Here is a 13753-nt window from a genome sequence, read left to right as displayed (position 1 = left end):
AATGGCTAAGAGATATGGCTAATCATTACTGGACGCATACGGAAGGTAACAGACAAGCCAAAAAATTTATACCAAACATCTCCCACGCCAGAACGAAACAACTCCTCACACTCACCAGGAGTCAGATTCGCATAACCACAGGCTTCCTTACTGGACACTGCTCAGTAAAAAAACACCTCAAGACCATGGGCATTACACAAGACGATACCTGAAGAATGTGTAACGAAGACGAAGAAACAGCAGAACACATACTGTGTCACTGTAATTGCTTAATCAATACACGTCGACGTCACCTCGGAGGGTATTATCTCGAAGCGGAAAACATTGCCGCTAGTTCACCCAAAAACATACTAAGTTTTCTAAACTCAGGATTTCTACGTGAACTTTAAAAAGAGGAAATCACAATAGGCCCATCAGAGGCCGCAGTGATAAGGCGAATTATTCCCACCTCTCACCCAAATCTTAATCTTAAATCTTAACCAAAGGAGCATCAAATTCATGCATTTTTAGATTTTGGAATTAAATTTGTTGAGGTGCTAATTTTTTTTGTCGAAGTGACGTCATCAAAAACTAGTTTTTTGCCTATAAAACCGGAATGGATTGCGATTTAAAGTTTTAATGTAACTTTTTGCAAAGTATCACATCATGTTTATTATTTGGCATTTTTAATTTTTTTAAAAAGATTATAGATAAAAAGTCTCCACAAAACTGTATCTGTTGCAGCCGATTTTATGGTCAAATCATGGAGCAACAAATTCTAGATTAGAGCAACTAATTAGCAACAAATTAACACTAAAATTCTGCATACTCAGATTTTCGAAATTTGGGGGTGTGGGTGCTATCTTGACGTCAAGATAGCACCCACACCGCTTTTAGGGGTGGGAGTTGACTAGTTTTTGGACTTTAAGGTTGAAATGAAAAGCGATGGAATATTTTAAAGTTACTTTTTGCAGTGCATGAAATCATGTTTTTAATTTGGAATTTTAAGTTTTTTGAAAAAAATTATAGTTAAAAAGTCTCCACAAAAAATGCATCTGTTGCAGCCGATTTGATGGTCAAATCATGGAGCAACAAATTCAAGATTAGAGCAACTAATTACCAACAAATTATCACTAAAATTCTGCATACTCAGATTTTGGAAAATTGGGGGTGTGGGTGCTATCTTGACGTCAAGATAGCACCCACACCCTTTCCATCAATTTTGAGGGGGAAGGGGTGGAGCAACAAATTCGGGATTAGAGCAACTAATTATTGCATACTAATTTTTTTGAATTTGTAAGTTTTTCTTGGTGTGGGTGCTATCTTGACGTTTTGATATGTTCCACAAGTTCCACATTGCATTTTGGACATGAAGGAGATGGATTTAAAAGTTGAATGAGACCTTTTTGAAAATGTGTTGACTGGCCCTTTAATTTGATACCATTTTTGTTGCTGTGCGTCAATTTAAGGCAATTTAGCTTTTTTGAGAAAACTGTTGAAGTGCATTTGAAGGTCAAATCTTGGAGCAAAAAATTCAAGATTGGAGCAACTAATTAGCAACAAATTACTGCGTACTCAGTTTTTTTAAATGTTGGGTTTTTAATGGGTGTGGGTGCTATCTTGACGTCAAGATAGCACCCACACCCTTTCCATCAATTTTGAGGGGGAAGGAGTGGGGTAACAAATTCGGGATAAGAGCAACTAATTAGCAACAAATTACTGCATACTCAGATTTTGGAAATTTGGGGGTGTTGGTGCTATCTTGACGGACCTAAAATCATGTCAATTACTTTGGAAGTGACCTACCAGAGGTTGAAGGTATTACTGAGTACATCATATTTCGGCACTTGATATTTTTCGTAGACCCTCAAAATTTCACGTTTTCAACGATTATTTATTGTCATTTTTCGGTCAATTTCAGATTTTTTTTATAAAAAAAAATTTCAAAACACAAAATGTAACTCTAAAAAACGGTGAAAAAATGTTGTTCTTTGAGATTCAGCCCATAGAGAATGAGCATAATAGAAAAGTATTTTCAAAAAGAACAAGTACTCCTCTTTCTTCTATGAATATACTAGCGATCTAGTGAAAACGGACGTTAGTCTATCTTCATTCATAAGAAGCTCCGAGTGGTTCGGCTAGTGAGTTCCAACTTGCTAGTCTTTTGTGGTATCACAATGGATCCATAAGGGTCTTAGTGTGTCGGGTAACTTGCCTGACAACCACTGCTACCTAACCTAACCTAAGTACTCCTCTGTTAAAAACTGTAAAAAAATCTGAAATTGAAATGACTGGGTAAAAAATCGTTGAAATCTGAAAACATTGAAAAACGGTTTTTTGACAATAACTTGAAATTTTGATTGGGCACGTTGAAACACCTATCGGTTAGGCTATTTGGGATACCCGTATTTGGAATATCTCTTTGGACGAAAAGCTATTCAGATGGCTTGCCAAAGCAGCTACAAAAAAATATGTAAATATTGAAAAGTGGAAATTGTTTTTTTTTTTGAGCGAAATCCTTTTTTTTATTGTTGCATAGTACTTTTACAATCAATTCAACTTTAGTTCTTGCAAATTTATTTTATTTTCAAGCTGAATAATGCGCAAATAGAAATCAAAATAAAAAAAAAACAAATCTTTATCAGCTGATCACTCGGATACCTGAGGCATACCAAAAATTCTCGGATACCTTCAGATTGGGTGCCTATTGTTTCGCCTTTTTTACTTCGATTTCTGTTATTGCGTTTTTGACACAATTATTTTTGATTACGCCATCCTTTATTTGGGTTTTCATTTACTTCGTATTTCGATCACTTCGCCCAACTAAAACTTCGCCTTGTGTCTTCTTGATTTTTATTTATTTCGCATTTTTATAACAAGTGCAATGTGTTGTTTCGCCAAGGTTCATTTCGGTTTTAGTCTATTTTGGCATCTGGTTATTCCGTCTTCAGTTTTGTGGATTGTTTTAGGTTTTGAAGACTTTTGGATTAAAGATAACCCAATCGTTATAATGTTAGAGATCTGTTACCTTTAATTGTAACGAACTTTTTTTTTCTTTTTTGGTCATTTTTAAAATTAACAGGCATTCAAAACGACGCGAATTATTCGCCACCATTTGTTTCGCCATTTTTTCGTGGATGTTAATAGCCTAAGGGCGTTGAAATTCGCGCGAATTTTAACGCCCTTAGGCTATTAACATCCACAAAAAAATGGGCGAAACAAATTGTGGCGAAATAATTGAAGTCCAAGCGAACTAAAGGCGACTTAATTCCAAAACTAAATAATGAAAAAGCGAAGTAATCAATAACAAAAATAAACCAAAAACGAAGTCATAAGAAAACGGAGTATAGGTTTGTCGAAATAAGGAAAAACGAAATAAACAAAAAACTAAACAATAAAAATACGAAACAATAAAATAGCGAATCGACATAGACGAAACAACCAAAAACCGAAATAAGAAAAGCGAAACAAACCATACCCCTTCAGATTATTTTTTGACAGAAAATGGTTCGTTTCTTTACTAATTTTTAACATTGTTTACAACAACAAGAAGCTATCCGATAGCTTTATGTTAACTGTTTGAACGTGCGCATTGTCTACGAAAAACAACCTCTGGTTGGTCACTTCCAAAGTAATTGACATGATTTTTATTTTGTAACACAGTGTTATTAATGCCTTTGTACCCGACAAGCCGGCAATTTTAAGCCAAACTTAAAATAGCAAGTTCAATGAAACAAAATTGAAACTGAATTGAAATGAATCAAATATTTTTTGTTGTTGACAAGTTTTTTTTAACATTTTTTTTTGAAGTATCTCATGAATTTTGATTCAGATTAGAAAAAAAAAAATTGAACAGTTTAAATCAAAAGCTGCCGCTATGAATGTGTTCGATTTATATTTTTAATGATTTTTTTTTATTATTTTTTTCAATACATTTCTTTGGTTAAATTTAAAATTTTTAGGCACATCAAGTTATTTATATGCACTCTAAAAAAATGAATTATATTTTAATAATTATATTTTAATTTGCCCAGCGTTCAAGCATTACAAAGGTGAGAAAAATATTCTTCCGAAAAATATATGATCTTATTTTTAATTTACTTTTATAATTTTCTTGTGTGTTCATGCTCATGCATGATATATTTTTATTCTAAAATACCATTGGAAACTCTCTCTATGACCTCGAAGGCTGCATTTAGTTCTTTATCGGTCAACAAAAGATTGGATGTCACTCGCAAACTTGGTTTTGGCGGTAATTTTTCTAGGGCTTCTAAATAATGTGCTTCAATAAGAGCAATATTATTCTCAATGCACTCAAAATGAAAATAAAAAAGATTTGTTAGCTAAAATAACACATGTTAAACATATTGTTTACCTTATCAGCAATTTTTGCTAGAATTTGTTGTTCCTCTTCCACGTTCATGGAATGTTTTAAATAAAGATGTTTCACAGGAGAAATTTCATTTCCACGCAATGTTAGCTTTGAAAATTTACTAAATATCAAATGCATTTTACGACTTATGCTCTCCAACTGACTAAATATTTGTGGATCTGTTTCAAAGCGATCTAGAGCACTTATTGCGGCTTGTGTCAAAAGAGGAGGTAAAGAAGCTGAAAAACAATAACCTAATCCAGAGAGACGTTGATGTTCTACAATAAACGATGATCCAACACAAAACCCTCCAATCGAAGCAACTGCCCATTCCATGCCAGCGCAAATAAGATCCACTTCAATACGCTATTTAAATGATTCAAATAAGAATATTATATATTTGGACATTTTCAGGATACATACATCAACATTAAAATATTCTGTTAATCCATGTCCAGTTTTTCCTAAAGTTCCGAATGATATACTCTCATCAAGAAATAAACGTAGTTTGTATTTTGAACGCAAAGCAACAAGTTCAGGAAGTGGACAGATTTCTCCGGTGTTCATGTAGATTCCTTCCGCAACAAGAAAACGACGAGTTTTAGCTGCTTTGCTCGGGTTCTTAAATAATAAATATAAATGAAGATGGTAATAGAATTTGAAAGAATTATTGATATGCATTACGCCAAAGTAAGTGTACCCCCCAAGAGAAAATACTAACTAAATTATAGAGTAGATATTCACTAATTAGTTCGGTATACCACTAAAACTTGCCAATCCCAAAGAAACACCCCAAGAAAAATTTGGTAATTTTTTTTGTTTTTTTGTTAATAAAATAACTGACTTATTTGTATTCCTAAGGCAATACATCTAAGCAATATCCAAAGCCAAACCGTAATGAACGAAACTTTATAAACATTTTCATTTGCCACAATGGATCAATTACCTACACGGTGCAACACTGAAAATACAGCTGACAAATTACATAGTGTAGGCTGTTTATATGGTCAAATAGTGCATACAAATATTTTTGTTATATTTTTTGTACCGGTAATCTAGGAATATCTCAGTAATTTTTTTAACGATTCTAAATATATTAAATATTTTGGAAAGAGCATTGTCAGACCTTTCGTTGAAATTATAACGAAAGATATTACAATTTGAATGCAAAAAAACAGAGGTTTTCAGAGCAAAATAAGAAACAAAAATCGAGGCTTTTATTCAAAAAGAAATAAATAAACAACAGTCGAGTAAATGTGTTTATTTTCTTTGTTATTTTTCTCTGAAAAGCCCTGTTTTGTTGCTTTTAACATCTTTAGTTCTAATTTCAACTTTGAAAATTTTTATACATTTTTGAAAACTGCAATAACACGGCAAGTTTTCAAAATAATAAACCATTGTCACACCATACAAATTTCTTTCAGGGTTTTGCTCTGAAATAAAAGTAAGAAATTGAGTTTTCATAAAACATGGAACTGTTAATTAATTTGTAACAAAATGGCGTATGAAATAAATAAATTGCACGACTGGGGTCGCACGTACTTGCTCTTATGCTTAAAGTAACTATAATGTTAAAGCTTTTTATTCAAGAAATTTAAAATTTGATATTTTGAAGAAATTTCATAGTATAAAAAAATTAAATCTGTTTTTATAATTAATTAAACTCCGTTATAAATTATCTTAAAAAAAATAACAAATATGCCATTTTATTTCTTGTATAAAAAGGTATTTCTAGAAAAAAAATTTCGAAAATTGTAGGAGCCGTTTTTTAAAAAAATAATTTTTTATATATAAAATTTTTTTAACATTTTTCAAAAAAAAAGTTGGTAGGGTCAATGTGGGTAAATGTAAACAGGGGTAAATGAGAACATGGCTCATAACAAGCTTCAGTTAAATCTCTTTGACGCATACATAAGTACAAATCGCGGACGCATGTATCTTTTAACTTATACGTAAAACTCATTGATGTCAAGAGAGAATTCATTCGATGAGCGTATTTTCCGTGAAAGATAATTTTTTAAAGTGTAAAACAAGTCGTTAGTCTTCCAGAAAAATTAATTATTTTTGCAGGTTCAATTAAGTCAGTATAATTTGCAAATACTTTTTAGTTTTTAATTTTGATGTAGATTCTATGTGAAACAAACAAATTTTAAAATACAAGACATTTATGTCGATTTGCATGTGTTTACATTCACCCCAGAATATTTTTCATAATGGGTAATTGTAAACAACGTATTCTGGGGGTAAATATAAACATATATTTTTGCTGAAATTATTGGTTTTAATAAAAATAACGCATTTTTAGTCAATTACTATTGCTAAAGTGCCGCGAAATCACATTTTAAAGTAGCCAACACCATTATTTTTAGTGGATGGTGTTGCAAAATCGGTCTTTGACGTAAAAACAAAAAAAATATGACGTTCAGAGCTGCTGAGGATGCATATTGGGTGCCTATATAAAGAATCAATGGAAGAAAACAAAAACTTTTATTGGAATTTGAAAAAGTTTTTGTCAAATACCTTCTTGAACGGTTTTCAAGTTGTTATCCATATGATAAAGAGGAAATTCTAAATTTTAAAACACCGTTTACATTTACCCCGAATTTGTAAAAAAACAGAAACATGGTGGGGTATTTGTAAACATGCCATATTTGAGAGTAATTTAAACAATTTGGGAAATATTTGTTTATATTTATAAAGAAAAATTGCCATCATTTCATGTTTGCATTTGAAGATACCATTCAAGTTGTTCCGTGAAAACATATAAAAATCTAAAGTGGAAAGAAAAAAAAGACATGAAATTGTTTACATTTACCCACATTGACCCTATGCCATTTTGAAGAAATAATTAATTTACACATAAAAACTAAATTTCAAAATTTTTCATTGATCCGTTTTCAAAAAATTGATTTTTCAAAAAAAATTTTTGAAATATTTTTTAAAAAACCAAAAATGCGTTTTTTGAAAATTTTCTAAAATTTTAATATTATCTTTACTTACACACTTTTGTATAAAAATTTTCATTTAAATCGGGTTAATGTTGTACGAGAAATTCAGAAACGAAAAAAACCGTTCTATGACAGGTACCGTTAATAACGGTACAAAAAATATTTTTTTTATTTCAAAAGTTGGCTCTTATGTGTAGTACTACACACAAAAATTTTAATCAAAATCGTTAGAGCCGTTTTTGAAAAAAATTAACTTTTCTATTTCCGTTATATGGCAGGTACCGTTAGTTTTGGTCATAAAAAAAAAATTCAATTTCCCCTCTAGGGAATCACTAAAAACTGCTAACTACCAAGTTTGAAGAAAATCACTTCACTCGTTTAGGCTGTAGCTCCAGATAGAGACAGACACACAGACAGACAGACAGACAGACAGACAGAATTGCCGGACCCACTTTCTTGGCATTCTCCATCATCGTAATGTCATGTAAAATTGTTATCTCGAGTTCGATTTTTTTTACGAATCCTAAACTTGCCCTATACCTATATCGCAAGTAAAAATATTTTGATTAATTAATTATTTCTTACTATTAGGCAATGTTTTAGTGAAAGAATTGTAAAAAACAAAAATCAATTATGAGCGGAGGAAGCAAAATACTTTTGCAAAGTCGGGATTTTTCGAAATTTCACAAAAACTGCATTAAATCGAAAAACGTAAGGATTTGCGATGAACAAGTTACCAAAGTCTGAGAGCCCTAAAGTTGGCATATCTGTAAATTTCGTTTGATCCATTACTTTTGGGACACCCTGTATTGTAGTAAATTAAATTATCTTCAAGTTTGCAATACATTTTTTTTCTGTAGATTCAAAAATACGTGAGTTATGTGAAAAATTGCAATTTTTATTAAAAAAACAAAATGGCGGCCAAATGACTCTAGATGCGATTGTGCAAAATGTGGTTTTTGACGCGTGTCTTGATACTCTTTCGAGTCCTGAAGTCAAAATGTTTTATAAATTTTTTCCCAGACCTCCATATAATAAAATCTAACTTTCCTATTTCTTATTATGCGTGTCTGGCAAGGTGTTAGGCCCATCCGATGGGTCTGGCAGCTTACAAAAATTATTGAATTAGTTCCCTGAGTATCATATATTAAAATCAGCCTTGAAAATAAGAAAAGTAAGTACGTATTTTTCGTACCTTTAGCACCTGTTAATGGTAAAATGGCCGTCGGCACAAGATAGCTAGTATCCATACACTAATATTATGTCCTAGCACTACGTAATTCCATACATTTTTTTCTTGAGAAAATATGTAATGTCTGGCGGCCCTGGGATCTTGGACTATTAATAGAATCAAGTATTTATTTTTTAGTTTAAACTTTAAACAGCTCTTTAAGTTGTTGCGATGCCATCTCTGATTCTTTACGAAAGTACGTAAAAGTACACAAAATAGTACTTAAAGTACTAAATTCAAATGAACTTATTTACAACATGGCAGTGATGCATGGTATAATGATAGAAGTTAGTATCATTAAGCCAGAACTATTATTGGAGGAAGCAGTCGGATGCTAATGTCAAAGTCACGTTTTTGTTGTTGTTTTGACCTACGCATCCGACAATTATAGTTCTGGCTTTAGCGTTTTCATTTGCAATATGGCGTCATAAGTTTATGACGTTTGGTTTGTCAAAGTCAAAAGCAAACAACAATTTACAAGACAAACAACAACAATTTCAATACAAAAACTTAGGGAGCCATTTTTTTTTCTTTCATCTGATATTAGGTCTGTTCCAGACTTTTTGTGCACTAAATTAGAAAGTGTGTCAAATTAATGAGAGTAGGGAGAGAATTCTCTCAGTAGGAAATAAAACTACGAAAGACTGCCAAAAAGTCTGGAACAAGTTGAACACCATTATACAACACAATTTCATATTTTACTAGCTTACCCGTGCGAGACTTCTCGCATGCTTAAATAAAAAGAAAGTATAGGTAGGTAGATACAAATGTAAATGCAGAGTGTGTTTTTTAAGAAGTCGAGAATTACTAAAAAACTCCTGTCTATCCCATTTAAAATACATTGGATTAGCCCCACTTTAAGTTAAACAGCTATGAATATGGCACATTAAATTTAGCAATTCTAGGTTCCCTAAGTTGTACATACATTTTATAATTAACTCTATTTCAAACAGGTTGCCGCAACTAATATCTCAAACTTGGTCAATTTGAAGAACTTGAACCGATGTTGAATCATGCATTCACCACCTTAAATCGTCAATAAAAAAATTGTTGAACATAAGGTTTCTGTCTGATTCTTACATCCGACAATTTTTCCTTTGACGATTTTTCTTTGCTGTTGTATTGGGCTTTTCCAAAAATTATCTTAGACCCATTTAATTCACACTCCATTAAATTTTATATCGCTATTCAAAAGTGGAAATTTTAAAATTCGTATCTACCTACGTGATTTCATAGTTTTTCATTTTTAATAGCCACTTATCATATTTTAGCCTAGGAAGTACCTAAACGGACCTAACACCCCTATTACGATTGTCAACTATCAATTGATAGTTGATAAATACTGAAATTTGATGTTTTAATATCGAAATGGGGGAAAACTGGTCATTTTTTTAATGGATCTTTTCAGTTACATTTCACAGTTAGCAACATTCTTCGTTTTCAAATTTTTTTCAAAGCAAATAAGAGATCGAATTTTTTTTTAACAACTATAAATTCTTCGCTTCCGGCTACAAAGAGGTTAAGTCACAAAATTGCACTTTCGGGTTTTGATGAAAAGAGAATAAGCTCTTTTATTTGGTATCAAAAACATAAATTTAGAGTAACTCTTTCTTATAAAAATAAGAGGATCAATGCTTAAAAATTCATCGATTTTCAACTTCAATCGGATTTTCTGGTAAACTATCATTTATGTAAGTCCTTTTTACCCAGGGGCAAAGGATTGATAGTTGACAATCGTAATAGGGGTGCAACAATTACGCCCCTGTAGCACGCAAAGAGCAAATGAAGGGTCCAGGGGAAAAACGGCACATGTCCACTTTTTGTCAAAAATAAACGAATGATGAGGTCTTGTAGTATTTACTGACCACTATCTGATGGCATCCTTACTTTTATAAAACAAATTTAAGCCTTGCTGAAAAAATAAATAAATTGTGTGCTTTAAGTACTAAGTTGTATTGAGAACAAAACTTAAAAATGCATTTTTCTCGAAATGAGTTGGAATGGACTTGTGCTGTTTTTCCCCTGGAGCCTTCAAATATTCCGGCTTTTTTCGTATGTACATTGTGTATATACTATATATGTACATACATAGGTACACTTCCCAGACTTTTCCTGGCAAATGGAAGATGAAATGTTCCTACGGAATATGTTCATACATATATGTACTTACAAAAAATCTTGAAAAAAAACCATAGGTGTTTTTTTTTTGTTTATCTATATTTATTTTTGAAATCCATGCAAATATTTGGCACCACTGTACATAAACTTTGGCAGCTGTGTGTCAGAAAAGTCGCTTTTGTTTTTTTAATATTAACTCCGCAGTGGAAGGCCATTACATCCATGATGGATGCAAACAAATTTTTTCACAAAAAAAAAAAACAAACCATAGCATGGCATCCATTTTGGATTCAAAAAATTTCACAAAAAACCAAAAATCAAAACTGACAGTTCTGATTCTGAAAAAAAAAACAGAATTTCTCTTCTGGTTTTAAAAACAGAATCAGAAGCAGAATCACTCACACATTCATAGATTTAAATGTTAGCAGTACAAAATGTTTGCAGCACAAAAACAAATGAAGTTTGGCGCAATTACACATATATGTGGCACATGTTAAACTTCAGATTCTTCGGAATAAAAAAAAACTGTTCAATTGGGATTCTGAATCGAAGAACAATTCCGGATTGCCAATTAAAAACGCCATTAAACGTTTGTTATTGTTTTATTTCTGGCGGTGTTTTTTTTTTCATAAAGGGAAATTCCAAAAACTATTTGTCTTTTCCTTTTCTAATTTGACATATCTCGGCAGGGAAAATGTAAACAAAAAACATATTGTCGCACACACTTACAACAAACACTGTGTGTTCGAAATCATTTAACCACAAAAACTTTTATATTTCGCGATTGTTTTCAAATTTAAAGTTTTTATTTCCGATTAATTAAAAAAAAATAATTAATTTTACATATTTATTTTGGAAAACACGAACTAAATTCACAAAACTATATCACAATTCGCGCCTCCTTTTGTTTGTTTATGTCTTCACCATCCCAGCTATAGCTGTAAATTTTTTTTTCTTTTTTTTCTGTTTTCTTTTGACTATTTTCTTATACTGACAATCGTTGGAAGTTCCCCACTGAACTTATTCCAAAGATCCTGTCAAAAGCGATGAACACTTCCACTTTCCAATCATTTTGGAAACATCTTATGTAGAAGTGTTCAATGATCTGAAAGAATAATTAAAACAAAGGTAGGACCGCACTTGATGTTGAAGGAACTACGCTAAGTACACCAAAGTAAAAAATAAGCAAAATATTTTGTATCTTTCATTGGTTATCGGAACTACACTATGTGGAATATAATTATTCCTATCAAAATATCGTATTATGTGATAAATGAATAAAATAAATCAATTATTTGTATTTGACGAATTCGACGGAAGAAATAGCCCAACTTTCTACTTCTTCATCGTCGTATCCTTTGACATTGGTTGTCAACAATAGATCAGTTCGATTTTCTGTTTCGGAGTGCACACCGGGGAATTTCAGAGCTAAGAACTGTGTTCTTTTCTTTTCTGATTTTATGAATTGTGAACTTTAGTTGTTTATTTGTGAAGAAAATGTAAGAATAGTAACATTTAATGATATATCTAATAAATTATATCAATTAAATACTAAAATTCTGTTGTAGAGTTCAATTTTACTATGCCAAAGTCATATCTACAAATGATAATCTGTTATTAAAAATTGTTTTTAACTGAAGAGCAAGTACATACATAAAGTCTAGTAGCGTATTTTATTTTATTAAAAAAAAAAAGAACAACGATAATAGTTAACAATTTCTTGCATCAGAACTTCCTTAGTGCACATTCATCGAGAAAATATCGAACACACCTTGGAATTTAAAGTGAGCTGTCAAAAAGCAATCCGTCATGCAACGTATTCTTTGGGTCACCCCTTTCTGTCCCATCCTTCAATTTCAACGGATTGATTGACACAACGGGTGGAACGGATTCTATGGGTTGGGGCCTTTAATTTCAAATTAATCTTTCGATCCATTTTACCTCGATGAGGATTAGCAATTTACCATTTACCATTTGACATTCAAAATGAAATAGTTTACGAAAATATCTCATTTGGATTTTAGTGAAAACATGATATAAGGCACTTAAATACAAAATAAAACTTTTGAGTGATCTTTTTTTTACGGAGGTTGACTACCCAGAACCTCAAAAGTTGGCATTTTCAATTTGTGTGCCAAAAATGAAATAAAAATGTATAACTAATGTAACATGTAACAGGGCTGTTTAGGTACTGCCTAAAACAGAAATAATTCTCCTTTTTTCAATTTTTTTAACCCAATTCCTGTTTGATTAGACTGTAGTTTCTTTTTTTACAAAAAAAAAGCCCCTCTTCTTGCAAATTTCTGCCCAAAAATTTCTTCGGACAAAAGTCTGAAATCTTTCAAAAGCTAGTGCCTTCTTTTTTTCTTTTAATAAATGATAATTTTGTCCTAAAAGAGTTTGCGTACTTTTGCACAATTTTTTCTTTCTCTGAGAGGATTTCATCTTCACTTCTAAAATTTGACAGGTTTTATATTTTTTCCAAACTTATCTGTAATTTGTTTGTACATAATAATGCTTAAAATGTTAACCATCAGAATTTTTAAGCAAATCGGAGAATTCACTCGCCTAATGAACGCCCCTGATGATACGAACTAATGATATACGAACACCCCTAATGTGAACAGGAACACGCCATGTCAAACATTTCCAGATTCATTGGAAAGTGGTAAAAAGTCATTTTAAAATTCATTTTGGCTGGAATATTATTTTTTAAACAAATAAAGATTTCTTAAAAATTATAAACATTTATATATTTATATTTTACCAGATTCTGGCGGCAGAAATTCGCCTTTTTTTAAGATATAATTTATTAAAATCTGTTCGGTGTAAGTCCCGGAAAAGGGTGTTCGACAACCGTAATAATATATATGATGCTTAATTCGATAAACATTAACACTTTTTCAATGCAAAAGCATTAAGAAGAAATTCCGGAATTTAGCCGGAAGAAATTCTTTGGGCTAAATTTGTCAGGGTGGGGAAATTTTTTACTCTCTCGTGAGCGCTCTCTTCTACACAATTTTTGAAGTTGGGAACAGACTCTGACCAAATATTACTAAATTCGAGCGGCCGAGCGGTCTAAGGCGCCAGACTTAAGGAACAATA

General features: G+C 31.7%; 1 protein-coding gene across 6 annotated transcripts in view; it reads right to left on the bottom strand.

Annotated features, from left to right (window-relative positions):
* Positions 1 to 3835: 3835 nt before the first annotated feature.
* The window catches only part of LOC129918436 (serine palmitoyltransferase 1), a 28277-nt gene continuing 18359 nt past the window's right edge, over positions 3836 to 13753 (bottom strand). For all 6 annotated transcript variants that reach the window (XM_055999009.1, XM_055999027.1, XM_055999031.1 and 3 more), the window contains exons 6-8: positions 4775 to 4972; positions 4355 to 4717; positions 3836 to 4292 (exon numbers count right to left, since the gene is read on the bottom strand). In XM_055999009.1, the coding sequence (XP_055854984.1) occupies positions 4125 to 4292; positions 4355 to 4717; positions 4775 to 4972 (729 nt within the window). In that variant the 3' untranslated portion in view covers positions 3836 to 4124. The remainder of the gene's footprint in view (positions 4293 to 4354; positions 4718 to 4774; positions 4973 to 13753) is intronic.

Source organism: Episyrphus balteatus, chromosome 1 (genome assembly GCF_945859705.1).
Source record: "Episyrphus balteatus chromosome 1, idEpiBalt1.1, whole genome shotgun sequence".
In the NCBI taxonomy this organism is placed as follows: domain Eukaryota; kingdom Metazoa; phylum Arthropoda; class Insecta; order Diptera; family Syrphidae; genus Episyrphus; species Episyrphus balteatus.
This window is presented reverse-complemented; position numbering and strand designations above follow the sequence as displayed.